Here is a 22,226-nt window from a genome sequence, read left to right on the forward strand (position 1 = left end):
TTTCAGAGTGAACAAAACCAACTGACTAATCCAACAGTTCTTAAGAAGTTATAATTGATGCGGTCTCAAGTGTATAAAGACTAAACTGTGGGTTTTCCAAGACTATGCAGACTAAAAACACATAAAAACCTGCCGTTCTTTACAGACACAGACTAAAAATCCTTTTCTATAACGGACTAAACTGCAGTTCTTCCAACACACACACATGACCCTGGAGCACAAAACCAGTCTTAAGTCGCTGGGGTATATTTGTAGCAATAGTACATTGTATGGCTCAAAATTATACATTTTTCTTTTATGCCAAAAATCATTAGGATATTAAGTAAAGATCATGTTCCATGAAGATATTTTGTAAGTTTCCTACCGTAAATATATCAAAACTTAATTTTTGATTAGTAATATGCATTGCTAAGAACTTCATTTGGACAACTTTAAAGGAGATTTTCTCAATATTTAGATTTTTTTGCTCCCTCAGATTCCAGATTTTCAAATAGTTGTATCTCAGCCAAATATTGTCCTATCATAACAAACCATACATCAATGGAAAGATTAATTATTCGGCTTGATGATGCATTAATTTCAAATTCCAAAAATTGACCCTTATGACTGGTTTTGTGCTGCAGGGTCACATATGCCACTGAACATCTGTTCTCCATGCTTTTTCCCGATATATATTTAATTGCTGTTATTCAGATGTGTATGTTCTCCACACAGCTGTTTTCAGCACAAATAAGCTACAGGCTAGATCGCCCTTGACAGCGACTAAGAAAATCACCAAAGAATCTGACATTACACTGAAATGTTCGAGGGTTTAATTCAATCATAACAAATCTGGTATATTATTATTATATATTGCTGTGTAGTGAATCTGACCTCTAGATGGACAGCGTTGGCGTCTCCCGCGGCTCGGTTCCGTTCACAGCCCGGTTAAGCTCAAACACACACCGGCTCCGGTCTCCCGCGAGCTGGAGGCACTGAAGGCTGAGAAACACATGCGGAAAACAGCTTTATAAACGAGCCACAGGATGCGCAACGAGCTCTGATTGGACAGATCCTGCGCTGGCTCCGCCCACAACATCTTGTGTGGATGCATGAGAAAGAAAAGAAATAAAAGCGTGAATACTCAACTATAGGCTGCAGACAGTAGGGTGACAACTTCCCTTTTTGACTGAAAATGTCTCCAGAAATTAAATCTGGCAAACCAAAGCCTCCTTAAAGGGAGATAGATGGATAGATAGGTGTTTATTTAATTAAAATAACTAAATATATAAATATAATTAAATATAAATATTCTATATAATCCCATATGGGATTCAAATATGTATTTTAAATATATTAAAAATACATTTGCTAAAATGTTTCAAAATATTTATGTGAATATATTTTATAATTATGGTTTGTATATTTAAAAAAAAAATATTTTAAAAATGTATTTTGCCCTTCATATATTGCAACCCAAGAAAATACATTCACATGTTACATGGTTTCAAGGTTTCAATTTAAAAAATATTTTTCATTGAGTTTTAATATGTTACAATAATTTATATTAATATATGTATATAAGATTTTTTTCCTTATACCTATATACATTTTATGCATATGAATACATACAAAACATTTATCTCAATTAATATAAATGTTTTTGTCATAATTATCTTTGAAAGATTTTAAAATAATAGAAGCTGATAACAATGTCTCTATATACTGTATAAATCTCACTGTGTGTGAGTGTGTGTGAGCGTGTGTGTGTGTGTGAGTGTGTGTGTGTGAGCGTGTGTGAGCGAGCGTGTGTGTGTGAGTGTGTGTGTGAGTGTGTGTGTGTGTGTGTGAGAGTGCGTGTGAGAGTGCGTGTGTGTGTGTGTGAGAGTGCGTGTGAGAGTGCGTGTGTGTGTGTGTGTGTGAGAGTGCGTGTGAGAGTGCGTGTGCGTGTGTGTGAGAGTGCGTGTGTGTGTGAGAGTGCGTGTGAGAGTGCGTGTGTGTGAGAGTGCGTGTGCGTGCGTGTGAGAGTGCGTGTGAGAGTGCGTGTGTGTGTGTGTGCGTGTGTGTGTGTGTGTGTGAGTCATATTTTGCTCTTAAATCAGCAAGTTTATCCCAGATCCATCTCTCACAGGAAGAGAGAGCAACATCTTGATCTGTGAACAGTTGCTCGGGTCTCAGATGCGATAAAAGCTCTCTTCTCTTTGATACAGACGCGTTTGGCTTCTCTGGGAATAAACCTCATCTCGGCATTTACCGCAGGGCGTACAAGACTCTTAAAGATGTTGATGCTGTAGGGGGAAATATCTTTCATCATATAGTTCTGATGAAACCATGGGCTATAGCCTACTCTGTTAGTTTTTTAGAGGAACATTGAAAAAACAAGACGTTTTCAAAAACTCAAACTTCAATCGGAATGAATCCTGAAAAAATGTGTTTATGAACCCTAAACTTTGCAATACAATCCACGGATTTTTTTTTTTTTTTTTCACACGCATCCGAAATCAGAACAAAATTTAAGCGCATGCGCAGTTGTCCAATCGCCGCGTTAGCGCTACGTGAATATACTCGTTCTTTCGCTTTAAAAGAAATATCGGACATGCCAGAACGGTAAATCTGTATCAAATATTTCGTTTTTTCATATGACCTAAGCTAAATAAAATAGGCACGTTCGTTACATTGGGTTGCATGTAAACGTAGCTGCTGACCTGTATTTTATCTGGTCATTACTCTAATCAGCACTGTCAACCAGATCTCAATGCTTGGTTGTCCAGTTAGTTGATCATCCATCTAAACCATTTCAGGCCTGATAATTAACATCAATTACAGATTTAGACACTCAACAAACCATTTAAATCCAATTTCCATCAGAAACCTCTTTTAGCATCAATTTCACTTGGCATTCTCACTAGTATTATTGCATTATATAAAATAATATTTTTTTAATTTAGATTTTTTTTTGCATTCTCACTTGTATTATTGCATTATATAAAATAATATTTTTTTAATTTAGATTTTTTTTTGCATTCTCACGAGTATTATTGCATTCTATAAAATAATATTTTTTAATTTTGATTTTTTTTTTGGCATTCTCACTATTGTATTATTGCATTATATATAAATAATAAAAATTAAATAATGAAGAAATTAATTTAAAAAAGCAATGCAATAGAAAGCAATGCATGATAACAATTATATTGTTCAAATATTTAAATATTTTTAAATATTTTAAGGTGCATTACGATAGAACTTATGGTTAAATTGTCACAAATAAAAATCTAAAAATAAATTATATTAATGATTAAAAAACAAATTATGGATATAATAAAAATGTTAGTCTAATGTGCTTCATTTCATTTTCTTTATGCAAAAAATTATGCTGTTTTATATCTGTTTGATTATAGGATGAAATATAACACAGACCTGTTTTCACTCAAAACACAATCTTTCTGAATAACTGAATCATCTTCTGACGTCACAGGAGGGTTTTACTGCATGAAGAGCTAATATACTGCAGAGGAAATCTGCAGCAACATTTTCACTCCGTGGAGCAGAAGAGACACTCAACTTTTTAATGATTACATGCTTTTATTCTCTTTGATGCTTTCTGCGTGTTCTCTCTTAACTCTGTTTGAGTTCTGTCCTGCAGTGCAGAAGTGTGCTGTTACAGCGCCACCTGCAGGTCAACACCACCTCTTCATCTACCTGCATGGAGTGATGGATATATAGAGGGAAAGAAAGCTTCCTAATTAAAGATCTCCAGACGTTTCTGTATCACAAATAATTCATCATTTAAGATTGATCGTATTTATCCTGTAAAACAGGTCATTTGCAAAGTTTTGTAAAGACATTGACTTGAAGTGTGTTTTCTGTAAAGAGGACACTTGTCTATTTATTTTTTGATTGTATTTATACAAAATTATTTAGGTGTGATTTGGCTTTTTTTTGTTAAACAAGATTGAATTGCATTGCAATTGACATGTATATGTTAAAAGAAACGAGACAAAGCAAAAAAATATATATATTTTAAAGCCTTAATCTATTGTTTGAATAATTTGTAACTAATTGTAGGCCTACTTATGGACACTTGATCATCTTATTGCTTTTCCTATTTTATTATTATTTTTAATTGTCTTTGTTTATTATTGTATTTGTTTTGATGTAATTTATAAGCCTATGTTATTGCCCTTGTATGTTCGTTGTTCTAAAGATTGCAATTAAAGAAGAAAAAAAGAAAGAAGAAAGCACCTTAAATGGAATTTATTTGAAACGTGAAGCACGCGGCTCACCATTGATTTCAATAGAGTTTGCGTTTTGCGAATAATGCTTGGACAAATAAGCATAAAATTACACCGCATGCACAAATATATTTTAAAAGGACAAATCCTCATGGTTTTCCAGAGGCAGGAGCTTTAGTCTTTTATATATGCTATACTGTTTCTGTCGACAGGTGTAACACATGCACTTTAAACCGTAACACGCTTCTCTCAGGTGTGATGAGACACAGCATGATGTTCTAACAGTTACATTAATGACTCACGCTCTGCTAAAAATAACCGTCTTTGGGTGTGATTTATTATTTATGAGTGTGTGTGTGTGTGTGTGTCCACCTCTCTCTTTAATTAGCCCCTCCGATCAGCCAGAGCCACTATAAAGGCAAGCCTGCAACCTTTAGCCAAAGCTAATCTTCAACATGTTTGACACTAAACAATACTATTTTTACAGTTTACCACGAAAATAATGCCGTTTTATAAGAGAAGTCACTGACCTTTTGCGACAGGCGAGATTCAGTTTCCGGGCACGTTCCCATGTTATGAAAATGTTATTTCTAAATGTTCTGAATTATAAAAATGATCAGAATTTTTTTATACATGGTTTTATTATTTTGTTTTGTTACGTGAATGTTAAGGAAATATTTAATTTGACCATTTTGCAATAATTATGGGAATGTTACTTTTGAATGTTTTCCGAACGTTCTAAAAAAAGTAGCAACATTTGAAAAAACTGATTTTCCAGCTAAAAGACTTAAGGCGAGACACTGCAGGTGAAGAGGGTAAAAACATTAACTAATAGTTATCACCTTACCTAGTTGATTGATTACAATGATAATTACAAACATTTTTTGTATTACAAGCTTTCTAAAATGTTAAGTTTAAATATGCAAATGAGCCATTATTTAATGAAATATGCGCCAATTTGCATATATTTCTAGAACAAAAATCCAAACACTGGATGAAACTGGTTTAAAAATTCTTATTTAATTTTATTGACATATTAGAGTCAAAAGATTTTACAGAGGGAATTTTGGGTCTCATTTTGTGTATTTCATTCACTCCATAATTCAGAAAATACTTGGAACAGACAGAAAACAATACATTTTCACAGTTAGTTTTGGGGGGAATAACATGTTGTATATAATCAAGCAAATTATATATGAACAAACCCCTCTGTAAAAGCCTTCAGGATATAGACAGGAATAAAGATGTAAAGTTTGGTGTAAGAGCTACTGAAGTGGAGATATATGGCTCAATGTAGGAGAGAAAACTCATTTGGAGAAAACGGCCTTTAAAAATATGTATTATAATTGAAATCTATTGACACAAATAGATAAAGTGCTATAAAAGAAACACTTAACAGTGTCTTTTGGATGTTTTCTTTCCACTAGTCTGAAAAAATACTACCAAAAAGCCCAAAATCTCAAATTTGACAGGTGCACGAAAAAACTGTTTTTGCCTGCAGTGTCTCCCCTTAAGAAATAAAACGTTCCATGAATGACATATAATGTTTTTTTGTGCTATGCTTTGTAAACATTAAAGACAATGAACTAACTTTTATATTATACTGTAAAAAAATAAATAAACTTTCGAAAAGTTCTAACAAATGTAAAAATGTAGTCTGAACAAAAAATTGTTAGTATAAGAAATTGGTTTAATTTTTTGTCTGAACCGAAAATACTCTAAACACATAGTTCAATTAGGACATTTAAGTAATTTTTTATTAACATGCCTTATAAAAAACATTACTGGTGTGCATCTAAAGACACAAAGGCACTGACTTGTGTTAAGATCGGTCAGTTGCAAGTTTCTTTCAGCTGAAATGGCTCAGATTTACATTTTAGTCTAGGACTAGTCTTAAGCCTCATTTGTGAAACCAGGGGAAAATGTTAAAATTTAAAGTCGGCATGGAACAGAAATGACAAAAATGTTGTAGTTTATTCTCTATTGCAACACGTATCCAAGTGAAAAGGCCTTTCAAATGAGAAAAAATATATAGGACATTATATTATTAATCATGAATTGACTGGATCGTTTGATCATTTTCATTTGCTAATATCTGTGATCTCGTGAGTGACAGCCTGTTGGAGGGGAGGGATTATTTTCAGCGTTAATGTTTAATGTTATTTCACATAAATAAAGACGTGCATGGATAAATCATTTATTATAAATACTTCAATATTGCATAAAAAATAAGAATTGCCAATTTTGATTGTTTTAACAATTTGATGTTGATGCATTTCCTGTTTAAACAGGAAGTTTGGGAGATCCTTACTAAAGAGTCAAGTCGCCTTTATTTATATAGCGCTTTTAATAATACAGATTGAGTCAAAGCAGCAATCAATAATGGAAAAGAACAATATTAAACACTCAATTTTCAGTTAAAGGCGGTTCATCATGCAGCTCAGTTCAGTTCAAATATCTGTGCAATCAACTCAACGATATCGCTGGAAATTAAGTGAGCATAATTTTTCACTCAATCTCGAAAATCTCGAGAGCTTAATTAAGAGCTCATTAACAGAGGGACATTCTCATTCTAAAAAGCATTCATTCATTTATCATTACGTTTTCTACTGGAGGAGAAAGACTGTCAATTTTAAATGTGTTCATCTGCTAAAACATATTTTTTCCAGTAATATACATAAGAAATAAAAGATGCATTTGCTGTTTCATGTCTTTCAGTTTCGACTCCAATATCTCATTCATTCGCTTTAAGAAAAGCCTAATAATTAAACTATTTTTTGGCTGAAGGGTTAGATTGTGATTGATTGCTGGATATCTGCTGCTGTCTCTGTCTCAGTGCAGTAAAACACTCAATGCGCTCAGCATCACTGTCGTCATGGCGCCGAGGGGCGTGCCGGGGGCAGAGCTTCCCGGGTCAGTGGAAGCAGGTTCAGTGGTGGCAGCGCAGTGTTCCTGATTGGTGCCGACACAGGCCGTGTAAGCCATGGCGTGTGCGATGTAGTTCTGCTCGTAAACACCCTGGAAAAGATGAGCCATGGGGCCGCGGGCAAACAGAGCCACATCCTCGCCTCCGTGGGTCTCAGTGTCCAGCGGGACGGCCGACTGCTGAACGTAGTCCTTGTCGGCTGAGAGCAGAGGCGGACAAAATACACAATTACACTGAGTTAAAGTACAGATACTGCTGGTCAAATATGTGACTCTAGACCACAAAACCAGTCATATGGGTCAATTTCTTTAAAAATGGAGATTTATACATCATCTGAATAAATAATCTTTCCATTGATGTATGGTTTGTTAGAATCGGATAATATTTGTCTGAGATACAACTATTTGAAAATCTGGAATCTGAGGGAGCAAAAAAATCTAAATATTGAGAAAATCTCCTTTAAAGTTGTTCAAATGAAGTTCTTAGCAATGCATATTACTAATCAAAAATTAAGTTTTAATATATTTACAGTAGGAAATTTACAAAATATCTTCATGGAACATGATCTTTATTTAATATCCTAATGATTTTTGTCATAAAATAAAAATGTATAATTTTGATCCATACAATGTATTGTTGTCTATTGCTACAAATATACCCCAGCGACTTAAGACTGCTTTTGTGCTGCAGAGACACATATTACTCCATTACAAGTGAAAGTTGTAAAGGCAGATTTTTTCTTAAGTAAAAGTACAGAAGCACTTGCTTTTAAAAGTACTTAAGTACCAAAATTAAATTCTTTTTTTTGTCAACGCACTGTTTTATTATTGCTGTATTTAATACTTGTTCTACCTTATGCCTCTGAAGCAACATACAATACATTTGTCTTTCAAATGTAGTGAAGTTTAAGTACACAAGTAATAAAGTCATAAAGTAAAGTACAGATACTCAAAAAGTGTACTTAAGTACAATACTCAATTAAGTATTTCGTTACTGTCCTGAGAGAGAGGATGAGAATTAACACACACACAATTGCAGTGTTTTCAATAGCAAAGCACCTAAAATGTGAGTTTCTTACTGGTGTCGACTTTACGGATGTCTGGACGCTTGTTGTCGGTGATTTTGTGTCCCGGGCCGTTTCCGTACATCAGAGTTGTGTAGGGTAAAAAGTCCATGCCAAAGATTGGAGACTTTCCTGAGAAACAACAAAGATTATGATGATGATTAAGGGTGTAATGGTACGTAAACATTAAGGCTGGGGAAGTTTTTGAGCTTGCAGGGGGGAAAAACAAAACAAAACAAAATAAATTAAATATAGCTGCAAGCAGTGATAATCGGGGTTCAAGCTCTTTAAAGGTTTTAAGCACATATGAAAAAGCATTACATATTATTTGGCAAGCCTGTAACCAACTAAATCAGTAATTTAAAAAAGCTTTTTTGGAAATCCAGGTAATTTACCATATGATTTTTCACAGTTATGACTGTTATAGTGCCACCTGTTGTCCGATCTCCATAAAACTTTGCATGCTCGTTTAGAATCGCTTGTCACATGTGCCTAATTTTGTGATGTTTTGAGTTTTCATTTAGGATTTATAGGCTTTTGGGTATATTTGGACATGCCCCTTTTCTAAACCACCCCGTTATAGCTTCCCAAAGGGTAAAGTTCACAATTTCTTTGGATACTTATTGACCTTGAAAATCCAGAGTATTGTACTGCAGTGTTTTTTTTTCCGAGATTGAGTGAAAAACTCAGGACTAGTTTGCAAAAGTAGCTTTTAAAAAACAATTATTTAAACAATTTGACAGACAGCAGTGATTCTAGAGACAGTTCAGAATGAGGAGGTCTATCATATGATATGAATATTGTGTGTATAGTTGAAAAACCGCACAATATACAGTCGTTTACGACTTTGAAAAATGCGATATCGCCCCCCAGTGGCTGGTTTCTTTAAAATTTCTAACAGACCTTTAGTGCCATGAGTTGAACAAGCCCACCGAGTTTCATTCTGATTGGCCTCCATTAACCTTATCTAATAGGTGCTCAAATTTCATTGGCCAATGGCGGCCATGTTTTTTTGAGATGCGCAAACGCTTGTGGCACTTTGGACAAAGACACTGCATACCAATTTTCATGTAGATTGGACAAAAGGTTGCGTAGTTATAGCCATTTTTATGTCAACAAGTGGCCAAGCTCTGCTATTTTTTTCATGTGACCTCAGATTGAGCTCTTACATAAGTGTTCTGAGTTTGGTGAAGATATCTCATTCCATTTAAAAGTTATAGCTGGTGTAGTAAACTTAGGTTTTTGCAACGGTGAGTCAAAAGTTCAACTTTTTTTTGATAATTATTGATATTCACTCTCCAGAGAATCTTTCTGCACTGGTTTCATTCCGATCAGGCCAAAACCTAGTACTAGTTCACAAGAGTAGGTTTTTAAAAAAACCTAAAATACCTGAAAATTTTGTGACTAACAGTTTAGGATTTATGAGCGATTTTGGACTTTTGATCGCTGTAGCGCCCCCGTCAGGCCGATTGGGGCGAGAATGGGTGAGGTTGTAGATGATGTGAGTACTACAATCCCTCCAAGTTTCAAGTCTCTACGACTTACAGTTTGGTCTGCCCGATCAGTTTTAGGTGGAGATTGCTAATCTTGGCCATTTGAACAATTACAATAGGGTTTCAGCGCTACGTGCTTAGAATAGCTAAGAAATAAAAAAGTAGTTTACTGAATAAACTATGGCTCTGTCCTTAAATAATAAAATTAAAAAAAAATACTGCTGCAACAATCTTTGTACTGCAGTTATAGTGCTGTCAAAAAAATGTGAGATTTATATCTGTAAAACATATCGCCACCTACTGGGTGTTTATGCAACTTTCTTTTTTTAAAATCTTAAATCAGTTTATTAATGATTACACAATTGACAAACATTTTTCAGAAGTGCCAGATGTAAACTCACAATTGCAAGAAGAAAAGTCAGAATTGTGAGACTAAAAATTAGCAATTACCATTTTTTATTTTTTCGGAAACACTTTATTTTAAGGTGTCCTTGTTACACGTTACATGTACTTACTATTATAATAACAATTAATTATACATAATTACATGCAAGTAACCCTAAGCCAAACCCTAATTCTAAACTTGACCATATTGTAACTACATGTAGTTAATTAATATTACTTAAATGTATAATTACACTGTAACAAGGACACCTTAAAATAAAGTGTAACCATTTTTTCTGCAGTGGCGGAAACAGGCTTCCATAGAAAACATATCCTTACAAACAGAGATTTTAAATAAATTTTCCACACAGATGTTAAAATAACGCTGCATTCATTCAGTACACATGCATGCCGAACCGAAAGACCGATACAGAATATTTTCGATACGAATACGTGAACAGAAACGTACCCAGAATGCTGTTCCCTCTGAACGGGTAGCCGTTGAAGGTAAAGGCGTGGGAGTGGTCAGCCGTGACGACAGTCAGAGTCTCCTCCTCATTGGTCAGCTCCAGTCCACGGGCGACAGCGTCGTCAAGGGCAACCGCCTCATGCAGCGCCATGGATGCGCGACTGCTGTGGTGTCCCTGATCGATACGACCGCCTGTGAAAGGATACAAATCTGATCGATGAACATGAGACTTTAATCGGAGCTTAATTCATATAACAGTGATGCTAAACTATAAGTATTAGTGGATGGATGGATGGATGGACTGATCAGCAACATGGTTGGTTGATTGGTTATTTGGTTGATGGATTGCTTTGATTACCTTCGACCAGCAGGAAGAATCCTTTGGGATTTTTCTTTAGGATCTGGATGGCTTTCTCTGTGGTCTCAGAGATGGAGGGATCCATGCTGCGATCTCTCTCCACATCAAACCGAAGATCACCCGGCTCAAAGAGGGCTAGAGAGACAACATTTACCAAAAATCTTAATCAGGACCTTGAAACTCAATGCAGCACGAAGCAGGGTTATTATCGTTAACTAAAACTAAACCTAAAGTTAGGGTTATTTTAATTGAAATTTAAAATAAAAAATAAAACAACAAAATTATTAAAAACATTTGAATTGCAAGGGTAAGAGTTAGGGTTATTTTAATTGAAATAAAGATGAAATAAAATAAATAATACATATTAAAACAAATAAAGATAAAGTAAAATTATTAAAAACATTTTAATCACTGGGGTTAGAGTTAGGATTTTTTTGGTTGAAATAAAGATTTAATAAAATAAATAAAATGTAATATAAATATTAAAAATAAAAAAATACAATAAAATGATTAAAAACACTAATTATTAGGGCTGAAGTTAGGGTTATTTTAATTGAAAAAATATATAATATTATATTTATAATATTATAAATGTTAAAAATAAAATAATTTAAAACATAATTATTAGATTAGAGTTAGGGTTATTTTAATTGAAATAAAGATGAAATAGAATATATAAAGATAAACAAGTATTAAAATGTAAACAAAGATAAAATAAATTAGATTAAAAACAATTAACTAAAGTAAGGGTAATAAGGTTCATTAGTAAACATGAACTAAGGATGAACAATACTTCTACAGCATTTATTAATCTTAATGTTAATTTGAGCATTTACTAATGCATTATTAAAATCACAAGTTGTGTTTGTTAACATTAGTTAATGCACTGTGAACTAACAATGAACAACTCTATTTTTATTAACAAAGATGAATAAATAGTGTGATAAAGGTATTGATCATTGTTTGTTCGTGTTATTTAATACATTAACTAATGTTAACACATGACACCTTATTGTAAAGTGTTACCAAAGTATGTATAAGTTACTAACTGGAAATAAATAAACGGAACTAAATGTAAAATAAGAATATATTAAAATAACCTAAATATATATATTTTTCAAAATGACAAAAACACTAAACAAAATGACTAAAAATTCAAATATAAAAGTTAATTAAAACTATAGTACATGAATCATACGAATAATAACACGTGTATGAAGCTCAGTTGCTCTGGTTCATTTGCTTTTATCTGCATGAACGTCTCATTAGATATCAGATAATTACCCATCAGATAATCCGTCTTTTCAGGGTCCACGGCGTCAAAGTCCGTCTTGTTCCACACGTATCTCGCAACCTACACATTTATGAGAATAATATGTGTGAAGATGATTCTGAAATATGTTTTCTGCCTTCTTTAATATCAAAATATTTACTTTCTTAATTCATGTTCCTGGTCTCACAGTGAATGCTTCATCAGTGCACGTTATTCTAAAGAAAATACATGTTTCTCTTCATCATTCTTCATCAAAATGCAGTAATTTTCTCCACTTCTGAAACATTTTCACCCCCCATTAAAGTCCTGATTTCTGTGTTTCTTTCTTGCTAAACGAAAAGGAAATATTTGCCATTAATGAACCAGCTGCTCTTTTCTTTACCTTTCCCTCCTTCATGCTCAGCCACTCATTTATGAGGTTTCTGTTGTCTTTTCTCTGTCCTTGTGCGCTCAGATCTGCGGGATACTCCGGATCGGGAAACCCTTTAGGCGTCATGTACTTCCGACCTCCTCCGATGATCACCTGCACACAAACTCATCTGTTTGCTCTCGAGTTTTCATCAGGTAAACCAACACTGAGTGCCAATGATGCAAGCCCTGTTTACAGATCACACTCAAAACCAAGATTAGGATGAGTTAGTTTCTTCATCAGGTTTGTAGAAATGTGTCTCTGCATCAGTGTCTCAGCAATGGATGCTCTGCAGTGAATGGGTGCCGTCAGAATGAGAGTCCAAACAGCTGATAAAAACATCACAATAATCCACACCACTCCAGTCCATCAGTTAACATCTGGAGAAGATAAAAGATGAAACTAATCCAGCATTAAGATGTTTTTAACTCAAATATGAGTCCATAATAACGCTTCCTCCAGTGAAAAAGTGCATCTGTTGTCGCTCACAACAAAATCCAGCCACATATTTGTTTAGAGCTGTTTTGTCTTGTAAACGCTGCTTGATCTGCAGATTTCTCTCCTGATTCAGACCAGAACACTTTTTCACTGGAGGAAGTGTTATTATGGGTTATGGAGTCATATTTGAGTTAAAAACATCTTAATGCTGGATGTGTTTCAGCTTTTGTCTTCTCCAGATGTTAACTGATGGACTGGAGTGGTGTGGATTATTGTGATGTTTTTATCAGCTGTTTGGACTCTCATTCTGACGGCACCCATTCACTGCAGAGCATCCATTGCTGAGACACTGATGCAGAGACACATTTCTACAAACCTGATGAAGAAACTAACTCATCTACATCTTGGATGACCTGAAGATGAGCACATTTGAATTTTTTTGGGTGAACTATTCCTTTAATATAATGGCTATGCTGCACTTCTGATATTAGTTCAAACTCTGCAAACGTCTCTCTCTCTCTCTCTCACGTCTATGTCGGTGTTTCGGAGCAGCTGTGAGGCGATGTCTGTACAGCCTGCTGTGACGGCAGAAGTCGGCAGATCAGCATCACTGTACCACGTCCGGCTGGCGCTGTGAGCGTATGAAGCAGCAGGAGTGGCGTGTTGAACACGTGTTGTGGTCACTATGCCCACAGACTTCCCTTGAGAGAGAGAGAGAGAGAGAGAGAGAGAGACACACACACACACAAACACACAAACACGCAGACACACACACACACACGCGCGCAGACACACACACACACGCACACACGCAGACACACACACACGCGCAGACACACACACACACGCAGACACACACACGCGCAGACACACACAGATGTCAGCAGTGCTCTGATTTATGCTGTTAATATTTTTATATTATGCCCAGTCCTAAAAAAAGTGTTTATAACCTGCTGAAAAGTAGGGCTATTATACAGTAGTTACTTAAACTAAACCCAGAAGAAAAAAATGTGCTACTTGAAATAAGCATTAATCAAAATAAAATAAAATGTATATATAAAAAAAACTTAAGTTGAAGTAATAAATTAAATATGTTATGAAGTTAATAAAGTAAAAGGTAATGAATAAAAATGAATAAAAATAAAAAAAAAAATAACTAAATTAAAGTGAAAATATAAAATATAAAAATCCAAGTATTAAGGTGCTCATACGGTCATACACAGTCACGTATTACTCAGTATTTCTAATATTTGGAAACTCTAAATATACAGTATGTGCATAAAAAAATACATGCATATGCAAATTTATATGTAAATCTAACCATTGAAATGCTTGTTTTTAAATTTCCTAGAGGCCCAAAATATGTATTGTACTCATCTAATATGGACCGAAGAAAGTTGAACATTTTTAAAACAATAATAAAGATAACTATGACTATAATATTTAACATAACTCTTAATGTGCAAATAATAACATTAAGAATGTTTGAAAAAGGTTATTAGCAGTGAAGAATCAGCCAAAACAAAGCGACTGTTCATGTTTATATTGTCTGTCTGTGTCTGTGTGTGTCTGTCTGTGTCTGTGTGTGTCTGTCTGTGTCTGTGTGTGTCTGTCTGTGTCTGTGTGTGTCTGTCTGTGTCTGTCTGTGTGTGTCTGTGTGTGTCTGTCTGTGTCTGTCTGTGTCTGTCTGTGTGTGTCTGTGTGTGTCTGTGTGTGTGTGTGTGTGTCTGTGTGTGTCTGTGTGTGTCTGTGTGTGTCTGTCTGTGTCTGTCTGTGTCTGTCTGTGTCTGTCTGTGTGTGTCTGTGTGTGTCTGTGTGTGTGTGTCTGTGTGTGTGTGTCTGTGTCTGTCTGTGTCTGTCTGTGTCTGTCTGTGTGTGTCTGTGTGTGTCTGTGTGTGTCTGTGTGTGTGTGTCTGTGTGTGTGTGTGTGTGTCTGTCTGTGTCTGTCTGTGTCTGTCTGTGTCTGTCTGTGTCTGTCTGTGTCTGTCTGTGTGTGTCTGTGTGTGTCTGTCTGTGTCTGTCTGTCTGTGTCTGTCTGTGTCTGTCTGTGTCTGTCTGTGTGTGTCTGTGTGTGTCTGTGTGTGTCTGTGTGTGTGTGTGTCTGTGTGTGTCTGTGTGTGTCTGTGTGTGTCTGTCTGTGTCTGTCTGTGTCTGTCTGTGTCTGTCTGTGTCTGTCTGTGTCTGTCTGTGTCTGTCTGTGTCTGTCTGTGTGTGTGTCTGTGTCTGTGTCTGTGTGTCTGTGTGTGTCTGTGTCTGTGTGTCTGTCTGTGTGTGTCTGTGTCTGTGTGTGTGTGTGTGTGTGTGTGTGTCTGTGTCTGTGTCTGTGTGTGTCTGTGTCTGTGTGTCTGTGTCTGTGTGTGTCTGTGTCTGTGTGTCTGTGTGTCTGTGTGTCTGTGTGTCTGTGTGTGTGTGTGTCTGTGTGTCTGTGTGTCTGTGAGTGTGTGTGTGCGCGTGCAATTTTACTGAATTTTATGATTGTTTAAGCGTAATTGTTAATTAATTAAATTTTGAGCTTGGTTGCAGCAACAACAAAGTCTAAAATGAGTCTAAATTAATATAGAGGGTAAAAATTATACGTTTAAAATGAAAAACAAAGTGATTCCTTTGTGCTAGTAATTATCTGTTATGTAGATTATTAGAGCATTTTGTAATTAAGCGTCCATCAAGAAAACCAGCCAATTATGAATGAAATTTATTTTTAAAATCTTGAATTATTCAGTGTGATCATGAATGAAATAAGAAGATAAATGAATTAATTTAGCACACTAGATTTAATGGATGATTGATGAGGTTAATTTAAGCAGTTTCAGATGGAATAAAGGATGAGATTCATGAAATATGATAAACAATACAACAACCTCTTTGATTTAAATATTCAAAGTGTCTCTTGAAGTCTCCCTGAGATTTTTAAATTAATATATTTTAATAATTTAACAACACATTCACACGATGTCAGTTAATGATCACATGACATGCAGGTCAACAAATAAAATATATAAAATATTTTTTATTAAGTCTTTTTTTAATTTTGATCAATTTGACTGTAAAATTAATTATTTTAATTTTCTGTTTTCATGATTTAATTAATTATTAGCTTTTCATCAGCTCACAAACTCCAATATAAAATATTTACTGCTTCAAAACAGTAATACTAACACATAACTTGAATAACAGAAGATAATATAGAAGGAGAAGATAAAGTCAAGGTAACGCACTCAGATAAGCTTCTGCATGAAGGAGGGCAAATGTTGTGATGAGTGTTTTTACATGTGAGTGACGCTTTGCTTAATTGTGTCCCTGCAGCACAAAAGCAGTCATGAGTAACACAGCTATATTTGTAGCAATAGACAACAATACATTATATGGGTCAAAATTATTGATTTTTCTTTTATGCCAAAAATCATTAGGATATTAAGATCATGTTCCATGAAGATATTTAGTAAATTTCTTACTGTAAATATATCAAAACGTAATTTTTGATTAGTAATATGCATTGCTAAGTACTTCATTTGAACAACTTTAAAGGAGATTTTCTCAATATTTAGATTTTTTTGCACCCTCAGATTCCAGATTTTCAAATAGTTGTATCTCAGCCAAATATTGTCCTATCATAACAAACCATACATCAATGGAAAGATTATTTATTCAGCTTTCAGATGATGCATAAATCTCAATTTTAAAAAATGGACCCCTATGACTGGTTTTGTGGTCCAGGGTCGCAATTTAAAAGTGAATCCTGAGTTTGTGTACCTGCGTCTTTAGCCCATTTGAGGATGGACGTGACTTCGTTGCCCTTCTGCGAGCGACACACACCGTTGCGAGCGGCTGCGCTCAAACCCACCGTGTTCAGGTTAGATTTGACTCCGCACAGATACGCTGTAGCCGTCGCTGCGCTGTCAGGAATCTGAAAATCCACCGAATACACCTGCAAACACACACAGTCACAGCCACTGATCGTTTGACGCAGGGCCACTGTCATTAACCAACACTAAAACATTTTTATTCATTGAAATAAACTATAAATATTGAACATGGGAAACCTTGGGAAATTATAGCTCCCTTGCTCCCTCGACTGAAATAAGAGCACTAACATTACTAACTGGAAATAAATAAACTAAAAAATAAATAAAAATAATTATTAAAGGACATAAAAATTACTAAAAATTAAACTATAAATAGTATAAATAATAAACTATATATAGTACATAAATAACATTAAAATATCAATTTGACCAATTAAAAAAATTATTAAAAACATTTTCATTAACTGAACCTTGGCAACGAACTGAAATGAGTTTAAATTGAGGCACTAAAATTGTTAACTGAATAAAAATAACAAAACCACATCATTATTTAAAATTAAACAAATTAAAATGAAAGATTTTATATTTTAAATGTCAGTTAATCCAAAATATTAACAAAAAACTATAATTGTTTATAAGTAACATTAAAATAATTATTTAACAAACTATTAAAACTATTTATGTTAACTGAAATAAAGCTGAAATATAATAAAAGTTCAATAATTGATGAACAACTTAAACTAAACTTACAAATGTTGCCTAGGCGAATAACAATCAGTTTATGTAGAAATACTAAAATTATGAACTGGAAATATATTAAAACCAAAACTCAAATAAAAATAAATTACAACTAAACAGTAATACTTAACAAAAACAAGCACATAACAAAATTACAAATTAAAATTAAACCTGAAAATACAGTGTTTTAAAAACACTAAAATTACAACAAATAAAATTATTATTTTTTAAAGTATTAATAAAACTATAATAGTAATTAATAACGCTGGTTTAACATCCAAAACATGTCAACTTCCAACTTAACCAATGGAGTGAGTTTGGGGGCGGGGCTTTCTGTCTGACTGGCCAATGACAGGCTGAAGAATACCTGTCTTTGATACCTTAGCGAGACCCACATACGGGAACGTGTCCATATTCATGACGGTCTCCTCTCCAGAGCGGTTCTGTAACTGACCCTTCAGGATCCGCGCGGCCGTGATGGTGGTCACACCCATACCTGTCCAAAAACACACTCCATCATCACATGATCCACACACTAACGTCTGATTGGATGATTTGTGTGCCGAGCTTTAAAGGGATAGTTCACCCAAAAATGAAAATTCTGTCATTGATACCGTTGAGATACAAGTTAACAAAAAACTAAAATTATAAATTGATAAACCTCACAATTGAACCCTTAAACCATTTTTTAAAGAAAAGGGATGAGTCAGAAGTATAAATTATATTAAAACGGGTTCATGTTGGTGGATTTTCACATTGGTCTGAACAAAAACTGCAGACTTGATTACTGAAAATGACATTCATTCTCTGCCAGCAGGAGGTGCTTTTGAGACATCAGAAATATAGCGGTTTCCCCGGTAACGGCTGTAAACAAAGCAGCGCTCGGCTCATGAATGATACTTTATCAGGTAATAAACTTGAATTAGTGAGAATGAGAAAAGTATAGTCTATATTGACGAGGAAAGTCCACTGATGAGTTACCAGCGTAAGCCTACATTTAATTTGAGTCATTTTAACTTAGGGCTGTCAATCGATTCATATATTTAAATCACGATTAATCGCATGACTGTCATGAGCGAACTTTTTTATTTGTTCTAAATGTACCTTTTTAAGTTTGTAATACTCTAATCAACATGGGCATGGACAAATATGGATGCTTTATGCAATATATGTTTATTATTATTATTGAAACCATAGTAAACATTGAAGACTAGACATGTTTCAAAGGTCATAGATATTTTTCAAAAGAACTTGTTCATGTCTATTAGACACACAAAAATAAATACCAGGTTCCCATTACTTCTCTGTCTTTGCTCTGAGCAATTTACTGACAAACCTGTTTACATTTACACATGACTGCAGCTCACTTCTTCTGAACATGCAACATATACATTTATTATTTATTATTAGATTTGTTTGCCTCTGTGCCCACATACTGTATTTTGATGCAGCTAAATTCTCAATAAAAGTTTTTATTGGTATATTTTTCTGTTTTTGTTAATGATAATGGGATGAATATGAAATAGTGACTGAAACACAACCCATTGCAGACTACATAACCAGCTCTCCCTTCCATGCTTAATGCGCATCTTGTATTTAAAAAGCATCTTAGGGGGCCCTTGGCTTTTGGGGGCCCAAGGCAGTCGCCTACCTTTGCCTCATGTGTAAGCCCACCCCTGCGCTGTCAGCTCTACTACTGGCTCAGCTCGCTAGTTTTATGACATTAACCGATTTCAGATAACATCCAACACAAATATACAAACATATTCAGGAGAGGTTTACTGCTAACTAGTGAAACACTCCATTAATACGACGAGCTGCGGCTCAAAATACATGTTTGATGGAAACATTGACGGAGTTTGTAGCTTAATTCACTAGATTTGAAATAGTTTGAGCTGCTGACAGTTCAACAGAAATCAGTTGAAAGCATCAGTCTAGTGAATGTTACATTTATCAGTATATATTATAATAAATATGTGAGAAATGATTGTTGTATGTGATTGTATTCGTCTATAGAGTGATAGTCAACGTAAAAAGAGCAGATGAACACAAAACAACACAAAGTTACAGAAGGTAATGTTCTATTAAATGTTTTGTAGCGTATTTCTTTAACTTCTCAGATAATATCAATGGTATTTTTTCCTGTCTGTTGACAGCGTTTTCTGATTTATGGAGTGATAAGAGAAATCCAAAATCCCTTCTATAAAAACCTTCAAGTCTAATATAACAAAATCAAAGGAGTTTTGAACTTTTGCAAATGAAATTTAATTACAGATAATGCCTCATTTAGGCTACATAGTTAAAACATAACATGAGAAAGCTTGTAATACAAAACAATCGTTTTGATGTACTGGGATTCATAAAATTATGATATCTATTAGTTACATTTTAATAAAATTTTTCCCTATTCACCTGCACTGAAAAAAAATTATTCATTGAATTTACTAATTTTTTTTTCAGGTAAGTGGTTGCAATTAACTTATTTTAGCTACATTTAAATAAATTTAGTTGACTTTCATTGTTTTTTTTTTTTTACACATTTAAAAAAAAAAAAAAAAAGTAAAACCACTTACCTTAAAAAAAAAAAAAAAAAAAAAAAAGTATTATAATTTTTTTTTTCAGTGTGTAGTGTCTTGCCTTAATCTTAAACACTTTGTTGAAGGTAAGATCTTACCGTCTCCCAGAAACAGCAGGATGTTTTTGGCCACATTAGTGTTGAGTTTCCTGCTGAGAGCCGAACGCAGCGTGTTTTGAGCCGAACTCCTCCAGAACTCAGGATTCTCCTCTTCGGCTGAGAGGACGACAAACAAACAACACACAACATACAAACATAACTAAAACTAAAGCATCACAAAAAGGATTTCAGTTATTGAAATTAATCGCAAATATAATCAAATATAAATGCATGAAAAACAAACCTAAACAAAAATGAGAAATATGTTGCTTTGGCTACTAAATCAAATAAGTTTAAGTACTTCATTTACTAACTAAATAAATAAGCAAAAAACAACAATTTGTAAAAAGTTATAAATGAAAGCTACATAGAAATGTAATTTTAAAATAAGAACAAAACTAATAAAAAGGACCATTTTTTTTTTTTTTACAAAATTTAAACCAATAATATACAAATTAAAGCTAATTTTAAATATTAAATACAAATTCAAAATATTACAATATATGTAAATTTTTTACAATTTTGTTTTAAATTAAAGCCAAGTAGAAATATAATTTTAAAACTAGAAGAAAAAATAAAATTACAAAAAGGCACATACAATTACTAAAACTTAAAATGAAATAAAAAATTAAAGGCTAATTCTAAATATTAACTCAATTTAAAAAATATTAAATACTATATAAATAATACTAAAACAGCACTGCTCTGAAACAACATTAATTTGACACATTTTCAGAGGAAAACTTGGTTGCGAATGCCATTCAGGTTCTCCTCCGACTGGAAAACCCGTCCTGCTTTTATACCTGAAATGTGTATTCTGATGTAAATATGAAATATATTTAAATCACACGAATGAATGAATGGTTAGAGCAAAACAAAATCACCTGTAAAGCTTCAGATATTGTATATAATCTACAGCATCCACAGGGAGAAAAACACAGAAATCACATGCATGTCTCTGGCTTTGGAGTTTCATTCTGCGGTTTGAGAGATCTCTAATACCTCCATCATTTCTCTAGCGAGAGATCAGATGGAGAGAAACCTCCTGTTTCTCAGTGAATGAACGAGAGCAGCTGTGTGAAGAGAAGTACAGGAAGCCTTCAGAACGACTGGAGATGACTGATGTGGAGAGGATCTGATTCACGAGCCGCAGGCAGTGATTAGAGAAACAGCTCAAAACTCAAACCCACACACTCTCTACAGATGAAAAGCACTCGCCCACTCTCAGCGGAGACGCTTACTCAACCACACGTCTCTCTGAACAACACAGCAGATACAGTACAGCCAAAAACATTACATTCAGACTATAATGCTGCTTTGGTGCAACTAAATGACCATGAATATATGAAGAGTTCAATTACAAAAACAGATAACTGCGTTTTTAAACAATTTTCAAAAATCAGGTTTTTCATTGTAGATTCCAATTAATCTCAATCAATCTACAGCTGGGTTATTCTGATTAGGTAAAAAATACAACTAACACAAAACACAATAAAAACATAAAAAACATGACTTTTGACATTTTTACCCATTTTTGCAAATAAACTCTCTCACTCGCTCTATATATATATATACACACAAACCATTATTGTGATGCAATGTATAGATAATGCATCATATTCAATAACTCTACCAAAGTACTAAATAATTATTGGTAAATTGGTATATTAAAATAGGAAACCAATATTACAAATTGCAATAAGATTTCACAACATTACTGTTTTTTTCTCGAATAAATACAGCCTTGATGAGCAGAAGAGACTCCCTTAAAAACATAAAAGATCTTAGTGATCCCAAAGTTTTGAGCGGCAGTGTATATATGAAGGTATTGTTGGGTTCAGTTCAGTTTTGTGGGTTTAAGTCTCACCTGATCCAGAGCTCATGGACAGCAGATAACAGAGGACAGACACACGGACAGCAAACATGACGAGACCACAGCCGGACACAGAAAACACTTAAACCATAAATCAGTGCAGACAGACGA

General features: G+C 34.2%; 1 protein-coding gene across 1 annotated transcript; it reads right to left on the reverse strand.

The window, feature by feature from the left end:
* Positions 1–7,046: 7,046 nt before the first annotated feature.
* alp3 (alkaline phosphatase 3) lies at positions 7,047–22,167 on the reverse strand (the record flags this gene model as incomplete). Its single annotated transcript, XM_079387391.1, has 11 exons — positions 7,047–7,339; positions 8,219–8,335; positions 10,550–10,741; positions 10,908–11,042; positions 12,192–12,261; positions 12,563–12,703; positions 13,556–13,728; positions 16,778–16,952; positions 17,949–18,064; positions 20,243–20,359; positions 22,110–22,167. 11 exons carry the CDS (start codon positions 22,165–22,167, stop codon positions 7,047–7,049), a joined length of 1,587 nt encoding a protein of 528 aa, XP_079243517.1.
* Between the last annotated feature and the right edge of the window lie 59 nt (positions 22,168–22,226).

Source organism: Barbus barbus (assembly GCF_936440315.1).
Source record: "Barbus barbus genome assembly, chromosome: 31".
Lineage (NCBI taxonomy): Eukaryota > Metazoa > Chordata > Actinopteri > Cypriniformes > Cyprinidae > Barbus > Barbus barbus.